This window comes from Clupea harengus, chromosome 24 (assembly GCF_900700415.2).
Source record: "Clupea harengus chromosome 24, Ch_v2.0.2, whole genome shotgun sequence".
Taxonomy (NCBI): domain Eukaryota; kingdom Metazoa; phylum Chordata; class Actinopteri; order Clupeiformes; family Clupeidae; genus Clupea; species Clupea harengus.
In genome coordinates, this window is record NC_045175.1 from 19,915,080 (window position 1) to 19,934,601 (window position 19,522).

General features: G+C 41.6%; 1 protein-coding gene across 1 annotated transcript; it reads right to left on the reverse strand.

Moving 5' to 3' along the window:
- Positions 1-5,680: 5,680 nt before the first annotated feature.
- Positions 5,681-13,814, reverse strand: LOC116219315 (zinc finger protein 883-like). The gene is made up of 4 exons (XM_031562513.2): positions 13,670-13,814; positions 8,342-9,689; positions 6,732-6,893; positions 5,681-6,045 (listed from the first exon to the last, which is right to left on the reverse strand). The coding sequence occupies exons 2-4, from the start codon at positions 9,654-9,656 to the stop codon at positions 6,032-6,034; spliced, it is 1,491 nt and encodes a 496-aa protein (XP_031418373.1). The 5' UTR covers positions 9,657-9,689; positions 13,670-13,814; the 3' UTR covers positions 5,681-6,031.
- Between the last annotated feature and the right edge of the window lie 5,708 nt (positions 13,815-19,522).

Genomic DNA, 19,522 nt, shown 5'->3' on the forward strand with positions numbered 1-19,522 from the left:
TAGTTTGATCGCGTGCATGTGTGTGCACGTTCGCGAACATGCATGTGATATGACCAGAGAACAAGCCTATGTGCAGCGCTAAATTCGTATTCCCTTCGCGTGTGAGGCTATGTGAAGGACCATGTATGTGTAATCTGTATGATTGCAGTGCCAAGTTAGAAAGGGGAATGGCTAGTAAGGCATGCAAGCAATACTAACATTAACCATTGGATGATGTGGCGAAGCCAACCACCAAATAATCATGAAAATATAAATCAACATTTATGTTCGGTGAACAAAACAAAATGGCATAAACAATGGCAACGGTAAACAGTCCTATGCTTAGCCAGGTAGTGCGTATGCTAGAGTTACCAGACCTTTATGAAGATGGTCGTGTTTGCAGATCCGTGTTGAAAAGGCAGGGAAAAGAGATGATGAAGTCGTCCGTAGATGAAGGAATTAGTAGGGAATGTCGTAGAAAGGCATGCGCCCTTGGAGTGGAGAACTAAAAAGAGACTGAGAACAACTGTAGGGACGTGGGTTTTGTCCAACTCAGGGGGCGTGGTTAAAGTGCCATCAGTAGACTGATGGTTTACCTAGGTTCCGGATTGAGTCAAACACAATGGGTGTATTCCAGGTGTACCTAGAGGGGAATGCTGCTCTTTTGCCTCGTCTGCCATGATTCCTATTCAGCCGTGAATCATTAAATCTAGAAAATGTACAGAATATACTAAATATACAGATGGATCGAAAATATCCAGGTTCAGGAAAACCAAGAGCAGCAGTTTACATCCCAGAATCACGTTTATTGGCCAAGTAAGTTGACACAAACAAGGAATTTGACTCCAGGTTAAGTGGCTCTCATTGTACTTACACAAAATATACAACACAACAGTACAGCGGTCTAAGAAATATATACTGGGAGGAATGGCTATATACAGTGTAGAGATAAATATCAAATGGTTAGAGAAAGACGTAAGAAGGGGGTGCAGATGGTTGTGTGAAGTTGGAGCGGGTGAGGGGTGTGAATGTGGTGATCAAACCTGCTGTAAAACACATTTTGATCGTCAGTTATTTGAGGGTTCTCTATAGTCTGGAGGGAGGTTTTCCTAGTGGGTGATGTCCTGCAGGGTCGTTTGCTGAAAACCTGTTTTTCAGCTTTTCAGTGTAGCTTTCTCTTTGCTACTCTGATCTCCTGAGACAGTGTGTTTCTGGCGTGGTTGTAAAGAATCCTGTCCCCACTCCTGTAGGCCTATGCCTCCTGTGTGGCTTGACGAAGCTGCCTGAGCTTTGCCGTGAACCACGGTTTATTGTTGTTAAAGGTGGAGAAAGTTACACATGCCTTCACAAAAACTGATGTAGGATTCACAGTGTCAGTGAGTTCGTCCAGGTCTGCAGATGCAGCCTCAAAAGACACTCTAGTCAGTTCAGTCAATTCAGGCCTGTCACTCCAGTTTTGACTCGTTGGTCCATTTCCTCACATTTTTAACTGCTAACTACCGAATTCTCTTATAACATTTACAAACAGAAATTCGACATAATTTTAAATTCTCTAAACGGCATTAAATGTACTAACACAAAATATCTACTCACAGACAAATAATGTCCAAAGTTCAAACGCAAACGAAGGCTCTTCAAAGAGGAATTCATCTGCATGAACGTCTTCTCCCGTGGTAGATCAGTTCAACAATAAAAAGTAAACTAAACCGCGTCTTCTATCGCATCTACTGTCCACAAGGTGGCAGTGTTTATCTAGCTAGAGCTACTAAAGCTGATACATTTAAGCAGAGCATTTCTAAGGAAAGCAGAACACTCTCCTACGCTCCTTTGCAACTTGGCTCTGGCTCTCTGTGCCCATCTGCGTTTTCTGGCTTGGCTTTGCCTAATGAAACCGTTATTCAGCATTTTCATAAGCATTTGATTATTTTCTTATGGACATCTTTATCAGATTGCCTTGATATTACTGGGGCTTTTCTACTTACTTGGCGTTGGATGTACGGCAACATGACGCTGTGTCATCATCCTGTGTGTGCTTATTTGCTAGCTAGCAGCTACTGTTAGCGACCTGGCTAACGGATACATCGCTAACGAAACAGACTATTTTTGTTAATCAATCATGACATAAGTAAGTACACGTGTTATTTCTCGGTAACTTTTTAAAAATTACCAAAAAAGCAAAAGAAACGTACATCGGTGAATACTTTTGTGGAACTTCGACGATTTCATCCGCCATCTTTTTTTAAATTTGTCTCCGGTTAGGGAATGGCGCAGAGAGTTATGGGTAATACCTGCCGCCATAAGACAGCAAGGTAGCTCAGATGCTCTCTTAAAAAATGACCGTTATGTGACGTATTTCAAGGTATCTTACTAGAGAGGAAGAGAGGGTTTAAGACAATTCGAACAGTACTTGCTCTCTTGATAGGAAGGAAGGAAGGAGAGCATTTTAAGCCAATTCGAACAGGCCTCTGTCTGCACGCTCGCGAGGCTCACTCACTCACGACCAAACAGAGCCGTGCGCTTGCCACCAAGTCTCACACAGGCGGGAATCCTGTGCCACTCAAGCATATATTATTCCTAACTCTAAAAATTCAACAAAATAAGTTCACTAAATCTGAATTTGAATTTGACGATCTCAAAATAAAAATAAAAATATATTGGGGGGGCTCCAGGGATAGATACGCCCCTGATGTGAACCAAACCACTTTGAGGAAAAGGGGATCATGATTTTTCAACACTTAAAAAACATTGTTTTACGTTTTAATTAGCACCGCTTGTGTGTCATGCTTTTATTTAAAATGAATAGTCCCCCCGTCCCGCTGCTGTGATCGACTATCTGACCGCTGAGATCTTGGAGTTTGGTGGACTTGCTTTGCAGCCCGTGCCATCTGAGCTCGCTGTGCGGAACGACGAGGAGCTGAACAAACTTCTCAGCGGAGTGACCATCACCGGACCATCAAAGGGAGAAGTCCAAGTAAACTTGATTTTTCAAGTACTCACATCGAAATGCTCTTTTAAGAGCAACCCACTTACTTCATGTTAAAAGCTCATATTCAATGGAATCATCAACGAAATGCCGATGTCATTCTAAGGCTCAAGCCTTAATTTGCTTCGAAAGCATAACCGAAACGGTTAGGATGTTAGGATGTCATAGCGCTGCCATACATGCCAATACATGCAGGGTAGCTGTCTCTGGAAAAAATTCTGAAAAATAATCTGTAAAGTGATCATGTTAGGAATGTTTTCTAGTACCTGAACGATACAGTGTAAACAAATGTCTCCTTGTTTCGATACTGACATTATAGAAACATGTTTAAGTTCTACTATGTCATTTTTTATAATCATATTCACTGTCTATGCTGCTAGGCAGCTAACACACTACATTACAGTAGTATTGCTTTATGAGCAGTGCATTATTTAATGAATACATTTGTTTCAGCAATATGCCTGCCTATCCTTGTGGAAGACTCAGACACGCACAATGAGTTCACGGGCAGAGTGCACGCAGGTAAGTAGACCGGCAGGCAGGCCATCCAATAATGTCATGCCAGACACATCAAATGATTGGACAGGATTTCAAGAAATGTAACAAAAATAAAGCTTCAGAATTGAATTGCCCACCCTGCCTTTAAGGAACAGTTATCGCCCAGGCTAAACAAATCTGATTTGTCTTCTTTTATATTTGATAAGATTCCTATAGCTGTCCATCCAATCTGTGCACCCAACAAAACAATCCACAACAAAGTGTTTTGTTCATGCACATTCCTGGTTCTGTATTTGTGGAAACGGATGAAGTGGCTCAGACCAAGCCATACACTATTCCAGCCAATCAACGTCAAGGGGCGCTCACGCTCCGAATTTGCTTCAGGAGCACAGAAGCAATGAGTGGTATTGCCTGTTGAAACAACCTTTTGCTGATCGAGGACTACACCTTTAAATATTCATACTGAATGGTAAGTTCCTGTATCCTGTCAAGCACTAGGGGGAGAGTTCCTATACATTTTCATTGACAATTTTCAAAGTGTCAAGTTTAGTTACATTTCCTGGACCTTTTACATCCTACAAGAAAAGGGGATTTCAGATTCAATTACTTTTCCATGTCCTAGAAGTAAACAAACAAGTAAACAAATAGGTAAATAAATATGATCTGAAGGTCGACCACTGGACTGGCATGATTTTATTGAACAATCAATATTTAATTGGCAGTACCTACAAGCATGTTACAAACAACAAACCAAGGGTGAAAATAGATTTGTCTGAGGTCTGCTTCACCATCCCTTCTCCAGCTCTCTGACATTCCTCCAAAAAAAAAAACATATTAATAAGAATATCTGAGATAAAATAGAAATCCCTTTTTGCAGTGCCTGTGCAGGTGTGGGGTGTGTGTCTGTCTGTGTCTGTGTCTGTGGGCACCAGAGTCAAGAGCACGGTTGGCGTGTCGGTCTCACTCCTTTTCCAGGACGGGTAACCCCCCGGAACAGCTGCTCCCTCTAACCCCCTTCAGTGCCCCTACCCTTCTGGTGGCAGCCATTACCCTCCCTCTTGCCAGATGGCTACTTATGATGTTGTGGCCTGACGTGGTTCTACCCCAGCTGCGATAATTAACCTATCCTTATATTATTGTCATTTAATCAAGTATTAATAAATAGAGAGCCCGCTTGTCTCTGTTAAAGGTTGAATTAGACATTCTTTATATCTTGATGTGAAAAGCCCCAGGTGGCATTGTCGAGCACTTCAGAGTCAAGACCTTAAAACTGGTATGTCACAAATAGGAATGTACCATTGCAATAACTTTGCGCCATTGTCTCTCAGTCTATTCTCTCAGTGTGGTCAGCCAATCCAGAGGCCCGCTTGGGTTGTAACTGATGACGCATCTGTGTAGTACACCAGTTCCATGTCTTAACTGGGTGTGGTGTATATTTCTTGGTGTTAAATTAACTTATAGAAAAGGGGATTCCTACTTTGAATTTGCCGTGAGAAGCTCTTTAAAAAATCTGTCAGATTTGCCATTGACATCAATTGACAAAGTAAAAAAGCCTTGGCAGCGTGAAGTTCAACACACATTATTTAACAGATACAATTATTAAAAACTTTATTTATTGAAGATTAAATACATTTTCTTTATTCCTAATTTTTTTATTAATGACTCTTTGTAGTGACTCGGCCGGAGACCAACTTCTTGTAAACTTCTGACTGCAAATAGGGCAGGTGTATTTCTTATAGGTCTCTACCTAAATGGGGCAGGTGTATTTCTCATAGGTCTCTACCTAAAGGGGGCAGGTGTAGTTAATCTAGGTCTCTACCCATTGTGGGCTTCCATATGACCACGAATATGAGACTGCTGACAGAAACTAGATCCATACTCAGTGCAAGGGTACAGCCTTTCTCCCGTGTGTATTGCACAATGGGCTTCTAGGACATTGCATTTTGGGAAAATTTTCCCCACAGTCACAGCAGTCGTGAGGCTTCTCGCTTATGTGTGTAAGTCTGTGGTCTCTCAGGTTGCCACAGTCAGTGAGATATCTACCACAGAACAGTACAGTACCGCAGCAGTACGGCTTCTCTCTGGTGATCTTTTACTGAAAGACATGTTGCAGTCACGCTGCACTGTCTCTCACCACTGTGGATTATTTGATGGCTGTTCAGACCTGAACACTGAGTGAAACTCTTTCTCACACAGCGTGCACAATAATAATAATAATAATAATAATAATAATACAAAACTTTATTTGTATAGCACCTATCGTACAAAAAAATGCAGCTCAAAGTTCTTAACACCAAAGAAATTAAGTACACAAAGACATTATATGCACAGTGATTCACATAAAACAAACGTAAAACTGTGATAGAGTGCATAAAGTGTTAAAAAATAGAATACATGAAATGCATAAGATAGAAACTAAAACTGCAGAGATAAAGTTCACCAATCCCCTTAATGTGTGTGCATATTTCAATTTGTGCATATTTCCCCTCTGTAGTTTTTCTCGTTTTTTAAGCTTCATCTTTCCTTGAAGGGGACTTGGGATACATATTTGATGCTAACGGATGGTCATCACTACGGCCTCGGTTCTGTGTACAATAAGAAAAAGAAAAAAAGATTAACATATTTGTAAATGTGTACATAGTAGTCTATCTATGTTTGCTATCCAAGGTCTAAAAATGCTAACTTAGTCGTTCTGTGTGCCAGAGCCACCAGCAGATAGTGCCGGAGGTATTAACCAATCACAGAACACATTGACCGGTCACAGAACAGTCTCTGGATCTCCCCCTAGTGGTACTGGCCAGTATTAGCACACGGACTCAAGACTGCCCAGTTTGAGCTACAACTGCTTCTGTAAATCTGAGAGTTGTTCTATTTTTTTTTTTTAAAGATAAAACTGTTATTATTACATCTAAACAATAAAGTAATCACTAATGTATCGTACTGTGGACCATTTCTGTGTCGTGTGGATAAGTTTAAATAATAGGGCAAAAGACCCTGCTAACATGGCTGCTGGCCGACTTGCCCAAGGAGATGCCAATATACATATTTCACATGATACATCTCACTCTCTTATGCTCTCTTTTTCTGTAGCATTCAATTATGAACTTAGCTTTATTGATCACAGTGTGGACCTATATGTAAATAAAATATTTTCACCTTGTTTATCGTTTTCTTATGATGGGATTGTAGCCTACATTTAAACCACTATAATCAGTTCAATCCCTTTGTCAATATTAGATGTCTTCATAACTGCCCGTGTATGAATCCTAACCTTTTCTTCCCAGTAGTGTCAATGTGCTATTCCGTCCCAGTACATGGCGGCAGTCCACCAGCTGTAGTATCAGAACCTTCAATGGTACTTGCAGTGTTGAGGGGTCCTTGGGAGGAACAGGAGACTCTGCCGAAGGAGATGGTCGGACAGGGGCTCCTGGAACTGGAGAGAGAGAAGTAAAACAGAGATGGACTTGAATGAGTGATTAAATCAATAAATACATGAATAACTAACTGGAAATGGAGAGAGAGAGGAGGGACAGAGAGAGAAGTAAAGCAGAGATGGACTTGGATGGATGGATGGATGGATGGATGGGAGACAGAAAATGGCAGTAGGCCATATTAAGAGTGAGGGCAGATCTCTTTTGGCATTTGACAGCTATTAGAGAGATATCTGTCCATTAACATTGCATACATTGTGTCTAAGCATAGGCAACTATTGCATTGTGTCTTAGCATAGGCTAGTATGACATTGTGTCTTAGCATAGGCAACTATTGCATTGTGTCTTAGCATAGGCTAGTATGACATTGTGTCTAAGCATAGGCAACTATTGCATTGTGTCTTAGCATAGGCTAGTATGACATTGTGTCTTAGCATAGACAACTATTGCTTTGTGTGTTTGCATATACTAGTATGCCATTGTGTGTAAGCATAGGCTAGTATGCCATTGTGTCTTAGCATAGGCCAGTATGCCATTGTTTGTAAGCATAGGCAACTATTACATTGAAGATACATGTGCAACTTCAGAACAGAAGCAAGACAAAATGTGAGCACATCTAAAATAGTTGGTGGTTTCAGAAAACAAGGCGGGGTTGAAGTGAAAGGGTATTCCATGATAAATAAGTATGTTCCTTTTACTTTTGAAATTTTACTTTTGTTTTGCCGTATCCATCGACCTAAGGGCTGTGTTGGCTGCGATGCCTTTTACCCTCCACGGACACAGACAAAGGAAATATTTTTCCTTCAGGTTTTGAATATTTTGTTGTCCATGACAATAAAGCTGACAATGATAAAGATCTGTGCGCTAATGCAGCTTTACGTAAGGTGGATATTAAACTTGTAGTTATGCGCACACACACGATTAAGAATATGGGGGGTGTTCCTCGCTCACTTTTATTTATCAACGAGTAACCGAACAGCTAAAAAAATGCACAGACGTACCCCTGGGTCCGCATAGCACACAGAGGCGCCAATATCCACAACCTATTGCCCCCACCAACCCCCCCTCCCAAAAAAAGGACCTTCTGACACCATGTTTCTGCCTGATGTATTGGTGTCTTAATTCACGTATAGATAATTGAAACATAATAAATTAACTTTTGGAAAGAGAGAAGGCGAGTAAGAGAAGGCGTTGAGAGAGAGAGAGAGAGAGAGAGAGAGTAAGAGAGAAGGAGAGAGACACAGGTGTACAGGTGGGCTGCAGAGGGAGAGGCCTTCCAGAGCAGGTCCTGATAAATGCTCTGCAACCAACCCAGCAAGTGCATCTGTAATCCCTATTTCTTTAAGAGCCATGTTATCTTGTTATACTACCATCCTTGTCTACTTCTTCAATTTTCTCTCTTTCACACACACATTTTGATATTTATAGAAGCATTTAAATGGTTCCTCACCATTATGACGTTGCTGGTGAATTTTAAGTTGACTAGAACTGGTAAAACACTTTCCACATTTGGAGCAGGGATATGGCTTCTCTCCAGTGTGGTGTCCTCGCTGGTGGATTTTAAGTCCGCTAGACTGGGAAAAACACTTTCCACATTCGGAGCAGGGATATGGCTTCTCTCCAGTGTGTACTCTCTGGTGAGATTTAAGTTCGCTGTACTCATGAAAACACTTTCCACATTCGGAGCAGGGATATGGCTTCTCTCCAGTGTGGTGTCGTCGCTGGTGGCTTTTAAGGTCGCTAGACCGGGGGAAACACTTTCCACATTTGGAGCAGGGATATGGCTTCTCTCCAGTGTGGTGTCGTCGCTGGTGGGTTTTAAGTTCGTCAGACGTGGAAAAACTCTTTCCACATTCGGAGCAGGGATATGGCTTCTCTCCAGTATGTACTCTCTGGTGTCTTTTAAGATTGCCAGATGTAGTGAAAGTCTTGCCACACTCAGAGCAGGGATATGGCTTCTCTCCACTATGTACTCTCTGGTGAGTTTGAAGACTGTCAGATGTAGTGAAAGTCTTCCCACACTCAGAGCAGGGATATGGCTTCTCTCCAGTATGTACTCTCTGGTGCCTTTTAAGATGGCCAGATGTAGTGAAAGTCTTCCCACACTCAGAGCAGGGATATGGCTTCTCTCCAGTATGATTTCGCTGGTGCCTTTTAAGGTCGCTACACAGGGAAAAACACTTTCCACATTCGGAGCAGGAATATGGCTTCTCTCCAGTGTGGTGTCGTCGCTGGTGAGGTTTAAGGTCGCTAGAATGGGGAAAACACTTTCCACATTCGGAGCAGGGATATGGCTTCTCTCCAGTGTGTACTCTCTGGTGACTTTTAAGATTGCCAGATGAAGTGAAAGTCTTCCCACACTCAGAGCAATAGTAAGGCCTTTCTCCAGTGTGTGTTCTGAGGTGGATCCTGAGATCGCCACTCTGAAAAAAGCTTTTCCCACACTGTTGGCATTCATGAGGCTTCCCTCTGGAGTGGATTCTCTGGTGTCGTTTCAACTTGGACAAGCAGGAAAAAACTTTCCCACACTCTGAGCAGTGCTGAGACTTCTCTCCAGGATGAGTTTTCTGATGGCAAGCAAGATCCAATGGCTGGGAGAAACTTTCCCCACGCAGGGAGCAGTCATAGGAACCCTCTCCCTGATCTGTTTTAGGGGATCCTGAGTCAGCCAAACTCATTCTACGTGAGCAGGGTTTGTGCTTTTTCTGTCCATCTTGCTCCCTCTCGTGTGGCGAGGAGTCTTCACGCCCGTTGTCGGCCTCCATCTTTCAAGTATAGGCAGATGACTTTTCACAAAACTGAAGAAAAAAGATCAAAACAAATTAAACAAACATTCTTAAGCTGAAATGAAAGCACACACAATAAGGAAGCCTGACATAGTGGTGGCCACAAACACAGTTCTCTCTTCACTCTCAAGCTTCGCTTGTTATAGCTCAAAGGCTAGTAGCAAAGATAGCCTAGGTTAGCAGCAAAGAGCCCACAAGATGAGTAAGAATAGAATGAACATTCATTCCCTAGCAACATTTCTGAAGTAAACTGATCCATGGAGATGTGCATGACCCCTTTTGTTCACTATTTGTTCAATTGAAATCCAATTAATTAGTGGGAAAAAAAAAAAAAATGTGTGCACTGACTAGTATAACAATGAGATTCATCAAGGTCCCTAGAAAAGTGGTTCAGGGTACGAAAGAACAGTACTTATGTCTACTCACACAATAGCAAAGGGACAGTGAACAAAAAGTGTACATTTGGAGCAAAGCCCTAACAACAACAAACAAGGCTGATTGCAGTCAGTTTTTTTATTGCACGCACAACTCACAGCAACACACACGTGTTATATATATATGGAGGCGACCAGGACACACTACATACACATACACACACACACACACACACACACACACACACACACACACACACGCAGGCCTGAGGTCGCCGTGAATTTTTGCTCTGCCTTTAACCCATCCCAGATCGTCCCTCCTCCAGGATCCTCCAGGAGCAGTGGGCAGCTTTCTCAGCGCCCGGGGACCAAGTGAACCGTCCGTCTCGGTCAGGGACGGACAGGATTGTTCTGTTCTTTTTGCATGTTTTTCTGTTGGGGTTATTAGCGGAGGAAACCCCTTGTGAACACGGGGAGAACATGCAAACTCCACACAGAAAGGCCCGGGAGATAGCCCACTTGAGCACTGTGCACTCTGGGGAGGACCTGCCCCCCAGAGCCAATAGCGCCCCATGCAGGAATCGAACCCATGAGCAAGCAGTGCAAGCAACTGAGCCACTGTGCCACATACAGCAAATGTATAACAATTTCGCAAAGGATTCGTTCAATTTCTTTGATTATAACTGCAAATAGAAAGTCAGCCAAGCCATGTCAGTTATAAAAGCAAACTTCTTTCTATCACTTCTACAGTGACACTTTCATAGACATATGCTGTATATGTCTATGGACTCTTTCCCCCTACTCACTATCTTGTGTAAACTGTGGTTGAAGCCCAAGTATTTTTTTCTACTGAGCTCCCCTAAAGTTGACAAGACAACAGCAGAAGCCAAAGAAACATGTAGACTGACATGGTACAGTAATATCACAAGATTTCACACAAATATGACTCTGCATAGCTTAATTAATTTATGGCATCGGAGATAAACGCTGACCGAATAATAATAAAAAAAAAGAATTACCAATTTTCATATTGCCAAAATACTGCTAATTTTTTCAGCCCATGCATATTTTTTTTTAATTTGACGTGAGATGAATATATTTGGATGCTAGCCTTAGACAGGACAGGTTGATGATTTTGGGCCTCTGTGATCTCTGTGAAACAGGGATGACACCAATAAGATTACAGCCTACATCAAATTCTTTCATGAATAACGTTGGCAGGGATGTTTATAATGAAATCTAGCAAGTCGATAACTTTCCTTACAGTCAAACATCAAGCAAGGACAACACAAGACATAGCAAGACAGCTTATAGGTTATCACTGATTAGTCCAACAGAAAAAAGGCCAGCTACACATCTGACTGTGATCTGCCATGATTTCTATACAGAGAACACTGCCCTTTCACGAGTTTGAAAACAATACTAAAACTGAGAAATATTTTATTGAATTGATGTGAAATGATCCCAGGGACATCTCATTCCAAGCTGAACTCAAAAGTTGCAGCCCTGATCTTTATTTGGCTATTTATTGTGGAATTTATTTATGTCATTATGTGGTGGTCTGTACTTTTAATGTAACACAGGAAGTATTTATACAGGTTGTATAGATGTAAAGAAGTTGCACTTCCTGATGATGCCATGTTAGTTCTGCCATGAGTAACGTAGGCTACTGGTTGGTTACGCTTTGACTACTCCTTCATTTCTTATACCTTAGAACTACACATTACTTACATCTAGGGCTGGGCACGTTAACGCGTTATTATTGCGTTAACGCATCAATTAATTAACGGCGACAATTATTTTATCGCGCGTTAACGCAGGTTTTATTATTTATTTTATTATTGTAAAAGTCTGTTGCTCACAGGCTTTTATTTTGTAAAAGTCTGCTGCTGACTGCTGCGGAACCGGAAAAGAAAAGAATGGGTGGATAAACAAACATGGAGAAGGGCATTGCTGCCATAGACATATATATATATATATTATGATTGCTGCGACGTGCCAACTGGCCGCCATCTTGGGAAGGTAAAGGCAGGACTGTAAACAAACGCAAGTGAACGGTGGAGCTGCGGTGGAGCTGGATAAAAAGCACTGTAGCGTTTACATTTCTCAACCGATTTAATTGAGTCGTTTGTATATTCAAGGGTTTATGATCTACGTGGAGTACCAAACAAAGTTTGGTCTCCATGTTACTTAGAATCTCGATAGTTAGGCTAAAATCGCCAAAGACATATATACATACATGTGATAATTGCAAATCATTCAACGAAACAGACAGTGGAGGGAGGCTTCGGCAGACTACGTACAGCAGAGTAACTGCCAGCAGTGAACTTTTTGGTGCTTCACCACACTCTAACATTAATGCCTTGGCAGTGGCAATAAGCTTTAGTTTTGTCTTTGTTTTATAACATTGTGTAATTCTCAACTTAAACAAAGTATTTCTTTTATTTAACTGCTACTATATAAGAAGGCTGGCGTTGGACAAGTGTTTGCACAAATGTTATGGCACTTTAGTTCATATGGCAGTACATTTAAAATAACAGTTTCAAGTTCTAGGAATTGACAAACTGCACTGAAAGTGTTTTCTGGTTTCTCACTCAGGGACATTTGGTACTGAACATAGACTGGTTATGCTGCTCCCTGATGGAAGTAAAATGTTTCTGCTGTTACCTCAGAAATTGCCTGTTTTAATGATATGATTGTGGCTATCAGGATATCATGCGATTAATCGAGATTAAAAATTGTAATCGTTGCCCAGCCCTAGTTTTAACTAGACATCTCTGTTATTCAATCTCAGAATTACTTCCTGTAACCACCGATCGTCTGACAAATATGACACAGGTCTACCATACTCATTAAAATCAGTAACAGTTCGCCTCAACTGCATTTGGAGTAGCCAGAAATACAACTATCATCTCCACATACTAACAAACAGTAACATACCAGCTGCTACCAAAAAACGTCAATACAATGCGGAATTCGTTCGAACATTATTCCAACAAGAACAGATTTACAGTTCGTCAGTGACGCACAAACTTGTAGGAAAGGAACTGCAAACAAGTCCACTGCTCAGACGTAAGCAAACAAGCAAACTAGTTGCCGTGCTGACTCTTCTGGTGATTTTCATCGAACTGACCTAATCACGAGATGTGCCGAAATTCCGCGCATGCAATCCGCTACGGTCTATGGCCTTTCTAAAACAGTGTGTGGGCTCGGGGTTGGCTTAAGCGCCAGAAAGAGTGTGTGTGTGTGTGTGTGTGTATCTAGTTTGATCGCGTGCATGTGTGTGCACGTTCGCGAACATGCATGTGATATGACCAGAGAACAAGCCTATGTGCAGCGCTAAATTCGTATTCCCTTCGCGTGTGTGGCTATGTGAAGGACCATGTATGTGTAATCTGTATGATTGCGGTGCCAAGTTAGAAAGGGGAAATGGCTAGTAAGGCATGCAAGCAATACTAACATTAACCATTGGATGATGTGGCGAAGCCAACCACCAAATAATCATGAAAATATAAATCAACATTTATGTTCGGTGAACAAAACAAAATGGCATAAACAATGGCAACGGTAAACAGTCCTATGCTTAGCCAGGTAGTGCGTATGCTAGAGTTACCAGACCTTTATGAAGATGGTCGTGTTTGCAGATCCGATGTTGAAAAGGCAGGGAAAAGAGATGATGAAGTCGTCCGTAGATGAAGGAATTAGTAGAGAATGTCGTAGAAAGGCATGCGCCCTTGGAGTGGAGAACTAAAAAGAGACTGAGAACAACTGTAGGGACGTGGGTTTGTCCAACTCAGGGGCGTGGTTAAAGTGCCATCAGTAGACTGAAGGTTTACCTAGGTTCCGGATTAAACCATACGCAAATTTCTGATTCCAGTCAAACACAATAGACGTATTCCAGGTGTACCTAGAGGGAATACTGCTATTTTGCCTCGTCTGCCATGATTCCTATTCAGCCGTGAATCATTAAATCCAGAAAATGTACAGAATATACAAAATATATAGATGGATCGAAATATCCAGGTTCAGGAAAACCAAGAGCAGCAGTTTACATCCCAGAATCAGAATCACGTTTATTGGCCAAGTAAGTTGACACAAACAAGGAATTTGACTCCAGGTTAAGTGGCTCTCATTGTACTTACACAAAATATACAACACAACACAAAACATTACAGCACAACGGTCTAAGAAATATATACTGGGAGGAATGGCTATATACAGTGCAGAGATAAATATCAAATGGTTAGAGAAAGACGTAAGAAGGGGGTGCAGATGGTTGTGTGAAGTTTAAGTTGGAGCGGGTGAGGGGTGTGAATGTGTGGTGATCAAACCTGCTGTAAAACACATTTTGATCATCAGTTATTTGAGGGTTCTCTATAGTCTGGAGTGAGATTTTCCTAGTAGGTGATGTCCTGCAGGGTCGTTTGCTGAAAACCTGTTTTTCAGCTTTTCAGTGTAGCTTTCTCTTTGCTACTCTGATCTCCTGAGACAGTGTGTTTCTGGCGTGGTTGTAAAGAACCTGTCCCCACTCCTGTAGGCCTATGGCTCCTCTATGGCTTGACGAAGCTCCCTGAGCTTTGCCGTGAACCACGGTTTATTGTTGTTAAAGGTGGAGAAAGTTACACAAGCCTTCACAAAAACTGATGTAGAATGTCACAGTGTCAGTGAGTTCGTCCAGGTCTGCAGATGCAGCCTCAAAAGACACTCTAGTCAGTTCAGTCAATTCAGGCCTGTCACTTCAGTTTTGACTCGTTGGTCCATTTCCTCACATTTTTAACTGCTAAATACCGAATTCTCTTATAACATTTACAAACAGAAATTCGACATCATTTTTTAATTCTCTAAACGGCATTAAATGTACTAACAGAAAATATCTACTCACAGACAAAAAATGTCCAAAGTTCAAACGCAAACGAAGGCTCTTCAAGGAGGAATTAATCTGCATGAACGTCTTCTCCCGTGGTAGATCAGTTCAACAATAAAAAGTAAACTAAACCGCGTTTTCTATCGCATCTACTGTCCACAAGGTGGCAGTGTTTATCTAGCTACAGCTACTAAAGCTGATACATTTAAACAGAGCATTTCTAAAAGAAAGCAGAACACTCTCCTACGCTCCTTTGCAACTTGGCTCTGGCTCTCTGTGCCCAGCTGCGTTTTCTGGCTTGGCTTTGCCTAATGAAACCATTATTCAACATTTTCATAAGCATTTAATTATTTTCGTATGGACATCTTTATCAGATTGCCTTGATATTACTGGGGCTTTTCTACTTACTTGGCGTTCCCGGGCACTAAAAAATGACCAGCTTATATAGAGAAGAGAAAACTTTCATGAGAGCCAGAATTGTCTCTGGAACTTCGTAAATGGAGTTTAGAAAAAAAAATCTTCTTTACATGTTCTTAACTGCGTTCGAGAATGAGGTCAATCTCTTTACATATTGTGTATCATAGCGGCAGTGACAGGGGAGAGAGGAGGAAACAATCTCACAATCTGACCGTGTACTGGGCTGATTGACTGAAACACAGACCTGCCGGTAGCCCCGCCCGTTGGAAACAGCATGTGAACCAGGGGCGAATCTATGTTCCCACTTTTTGGGGGGCTAAGCCCCTAGATAAAAGTTATTATTTTTCTTGTGACTCAGCAAAACTTGGGGGGTCTGGGGGCATGCTCCCCCATAAGAATTTTTAGAAAAGATCCTTTTTAAATAGTGTCCTCTAGTGGGTTTTAGGAAGAGAAATGAACAAATTCAGATTTAAAATATGGCACAACAATAAACATATTGAAGACATCTGCTGAGATAGGTGCTAATTATACTGTAGCATGGTAGGGATTTGCAGCTCAAGTGAGTAGGTTAACATTGTAGGCTAGAGTTCACTAGCTATTTATAGCTGGCGGAGCTACTGAGTAGGGTAGCATACCCACAGGATCAATGAACCGGCATGATAAAAGAGAGCCACGACATCTGTAATTAACTCGTGATGATTTAACCATTTCGTTTCTTTTACTATTTTAAACTTCATGTGCTATACCTTTATATCAAGCAGCTGATTATGGCAGCTTTCACCAGCTTGGGTCGGACAGTTGCTCCAAGTCTCTGGCTGTGTTCGGATTCTTAGATAGCTGTCTAATCCTTGATCTCTAGTTGGACAGGTGTCTGACGAGAGAGGTCCTTTCGGGGGAAGGTATCTCAAAAACCGTTGATTTCGAACAGTCTATTAAGATAGGATGTACGGCAACATGACGCTGTGTCATCATCCTGTGTGTGCTTATTTGCTAGCTAGCAGCTACTGTTAGCGACCTGGCTAACGGATACATCGCTAACGAAACAGACTATTTTTGTTAATCAATCATGACATAAGTACATAGTACACTGTTTATTTCTCGGTAACTTTTTAAAAAAATTACCAAAAAAAGCAAAGAAACGTACATCGGTGAATACTTTTGTGGAACTTCGACGATTTCATCCGCCATCTTTTTTAAAATTTGTCTCCGGTCAGGGAATGGCGCAGAGAGTTATGGGTAATACCTGCCGCCATAAGACAGCAAGGCAGCTCAGATGCTCTCTTAAAAAAATGACCGTTATGTGACGTATTTCAAGGTATCTTACTAGAGAGGAAGAGAGGGTTTAAGACAATTCGAACAGTACTTGCTCTCTTGATAGGAAGGAAGGAAGGAAGGAAGGGAGCATTTTAAGCCAATTCGAACAGGCCCTCTGTCTGCACGCTCGCGAGGCTCACTCACTCACGACCAAACAGAGCCGTGCGCTTGCCACCACAGTCTCACACAGGCGGGAATCCTGTGCCACTCAAGCATATATTATTCCTAACTCTAAAAATTCAACAAAATAAGTTCACTAAATCGGTTGTTGTGAATTTGACGATCTCAAAATAAAAATAAAAATATATTGGGGGGGGCTCCAGGGATAGATACGCCCCTGATGTGAACCAAACCACTTTGAGGAAAAGGGGGATCATGATTTTTCAACACTTAAAAAACACATTGTTTTACGTTTATAATTAGCACCGCATGTGTCGTCATGCTTTTATTTAAAATGAATAGTCCCCCCCGTCCCCCGCTGCTGTGATCGACTATCTGACCGCTGAGATCTTGGAGTTTGGTGGCTTGCTTTGCAGCCCGTGCCATCTGAGCTCGCTGTGCGGAACGACGAGGAGCTGAACAAACTTCTCAGCGGAGTGACCATCACCGGACCATCAAAGGGAGAAGTCCAAGTAAACTTGATTTTTCAAGTACTCACATCGAAATGCTCTTTTAAGAGCAACCCACTTACTTCATGTTAAAAGCTCATATTCAATGGAATCCATCAACGAAATGCCGATGTCATTCTAAGGCTCAAGCCTTAATTTGCTTCGAAAGCATAACCGAAACGGTTAGGATGTTAGGATGTCATAGCGCTGCCCAATACATGCCAATACATGCAGGGTAGCTGTCTCTGGAAAAATAAATCTGTAAAGTGACTTGTGATCATGTTAGGAATGTTTTCTAGTACCTGAACGATACAGTGTAAACAAATAATGTCTCCTTGTTTCGATACTGACATTATAGAAACATGTTTAAGTTCTACTATGTCATTTTTTATAATCATATTCATCATATTCAATCATATTCACTGTCTATGCTGCTAGGCAGCTAACACACTACATTACAGTAGTATTGCTTTATGAGCAGTGCATTATTTAATGAATACATTTGTTTCAGCAATATGCCTGCCTATCCTTGTGGAAGACTCCAGACACGCACAATGAGTTCACGGGCAGAGTGCACGCAGGTAAGTAGACCGGCAGGCAGGCCATCCAATAATTTCATGCCAGACACATCAAATGATTGGACAGGATTTCAAGAAATGTAACAAAAATGAAAGCTTCAGAATTGAATTGCCCACCCTGCCTTTAAGGAACAGTTATCGCCCAGGCTAAACAAATCTGATTTGTCTTCTTTTATATTTGATAAGATTCCTATAGCTGTCCATCCAATCTGTGCACCCAACAAAACAATCCCACAACAAAGTGTTTTGTTCATGCACATTCCTGGTTCTGTATTTGTGGAAACGGATGAAGTGGCTCAGACCAAGCCATACACTATTCCAGCCAATCAACGTCAAGGGGCGCTCACGCTCCGAATTTGCTTCAGGAGCACAGAAGCAATGAGTGGTATTGCCTGTTGAAACAACCTTTTGCTGATCGACTACACCTTTAAATATTCATACTGAATGGTAAGTTCCTGTATCCCTGTCAAGCACTAGGGGGAGAGTTCCTATACATTTTCATTGACAATTTTCAAAGTGTCAAGTTTAGTTACATTTCCTGGACCTTTTACATCCTACAAGAAAGAGGGGATTTCACATTCAATTACTTTTCCATGTCCTAGAAGTAAACAAACAAGTAAACAAATAGGTAAATAAATATGATCTGAAGGTCGACCACTGGACTGGCATGATTTTATTGAACAATCAATATTTAATTGGCAGTACCTACAAGCATGTTACAAACAACAAACCAAGGGGTGAAAATAGATTTGTCTGAGGTCTGCTTCACCATCCCTTCTCCAGCTCTCTGACATTCCTCCAAAAAAAAAAACATATTAATAAGAATATCTGAGATAAAAATAGAACATTTCCAGTGATCCCTTTTTGCAGTGCCTGTGCCTAGGTGTGGGGTGTGTGTCTGTCTGTGTCTGTGTCTGTGGGCACCAGAGTCAAGAGCACGGTTGGCGTGTCGGTCTCACTCCTTTTCCAGGAAGGGTAACCCCCCGGAACAGCTGCTCCCTTTAACCCCCTTCAGTGCCCCCTACCCTTCTGGTGGCAGCCATTACCCTCCCTCTTGCCAGATGGCTACTTATGATGTTGTGGCCTGACGTGGTTCTACCCCAGCTGCGATAATTAACCTATCCTTATATTATTGTCATTTAATCAAGTATTAATAAATAGAGAGCCCGCTTGTCTCTGTTAAAGGTTGAATTAGACATTCTTTATATCTTGATGTGAAAAGCCCCAGGTGGCATTGTCGAGCACTTCAGAGTCAAGACCTTAAAACTGGTATGTCACAAATAGGAATGTACCATTGCAATAACTTTGCGCCATTGTCTCTCAGTCTATTCTCTCAGTGTGGTCAGCCAATCCAGAGGCCCGCTTGGGTTGTAACTGATGACGCATCTGTGTAGTACACCAGTTCCATGTCTTAACTGGGTGTGGTGTATATTTCTTGGTGTTAAATTAACTTATAGAAAAGGGGATTCCTACTTTGAATTTGCAGTGAGAAGCTCTTTAAAAAATCTGTCAGATTTGCCATTGACATCAATTGACAAAGTAAAAAAGCCTTGGCAGCGTGAAGTTCAACACACATTATTTAACAGATACAATTATTAAAAACTTTATTTATTGAAGATTAAATACATTTTCTTTATTCCTAATTTTTTTATTAATGACTCTTTGTAGTGACTCGGCCGGAGACCAACTT

Coding starts and splice junctions, on each gene's coding strand:
- LOC116219315 (XM_031562513.2), bottom strand. CDS start 9,656: ATGGAGGCCGACAACGGGCGTGAAGACTCCTCGCCACACGAGAGGGAG. Junction 6,894..8,341: donor TCACCAGCAACGTCATAATG/GTGAGGAACCAT, acceptor CTCTCTCTCCAG/TTCCAGGAGCCCCTGTCCGA.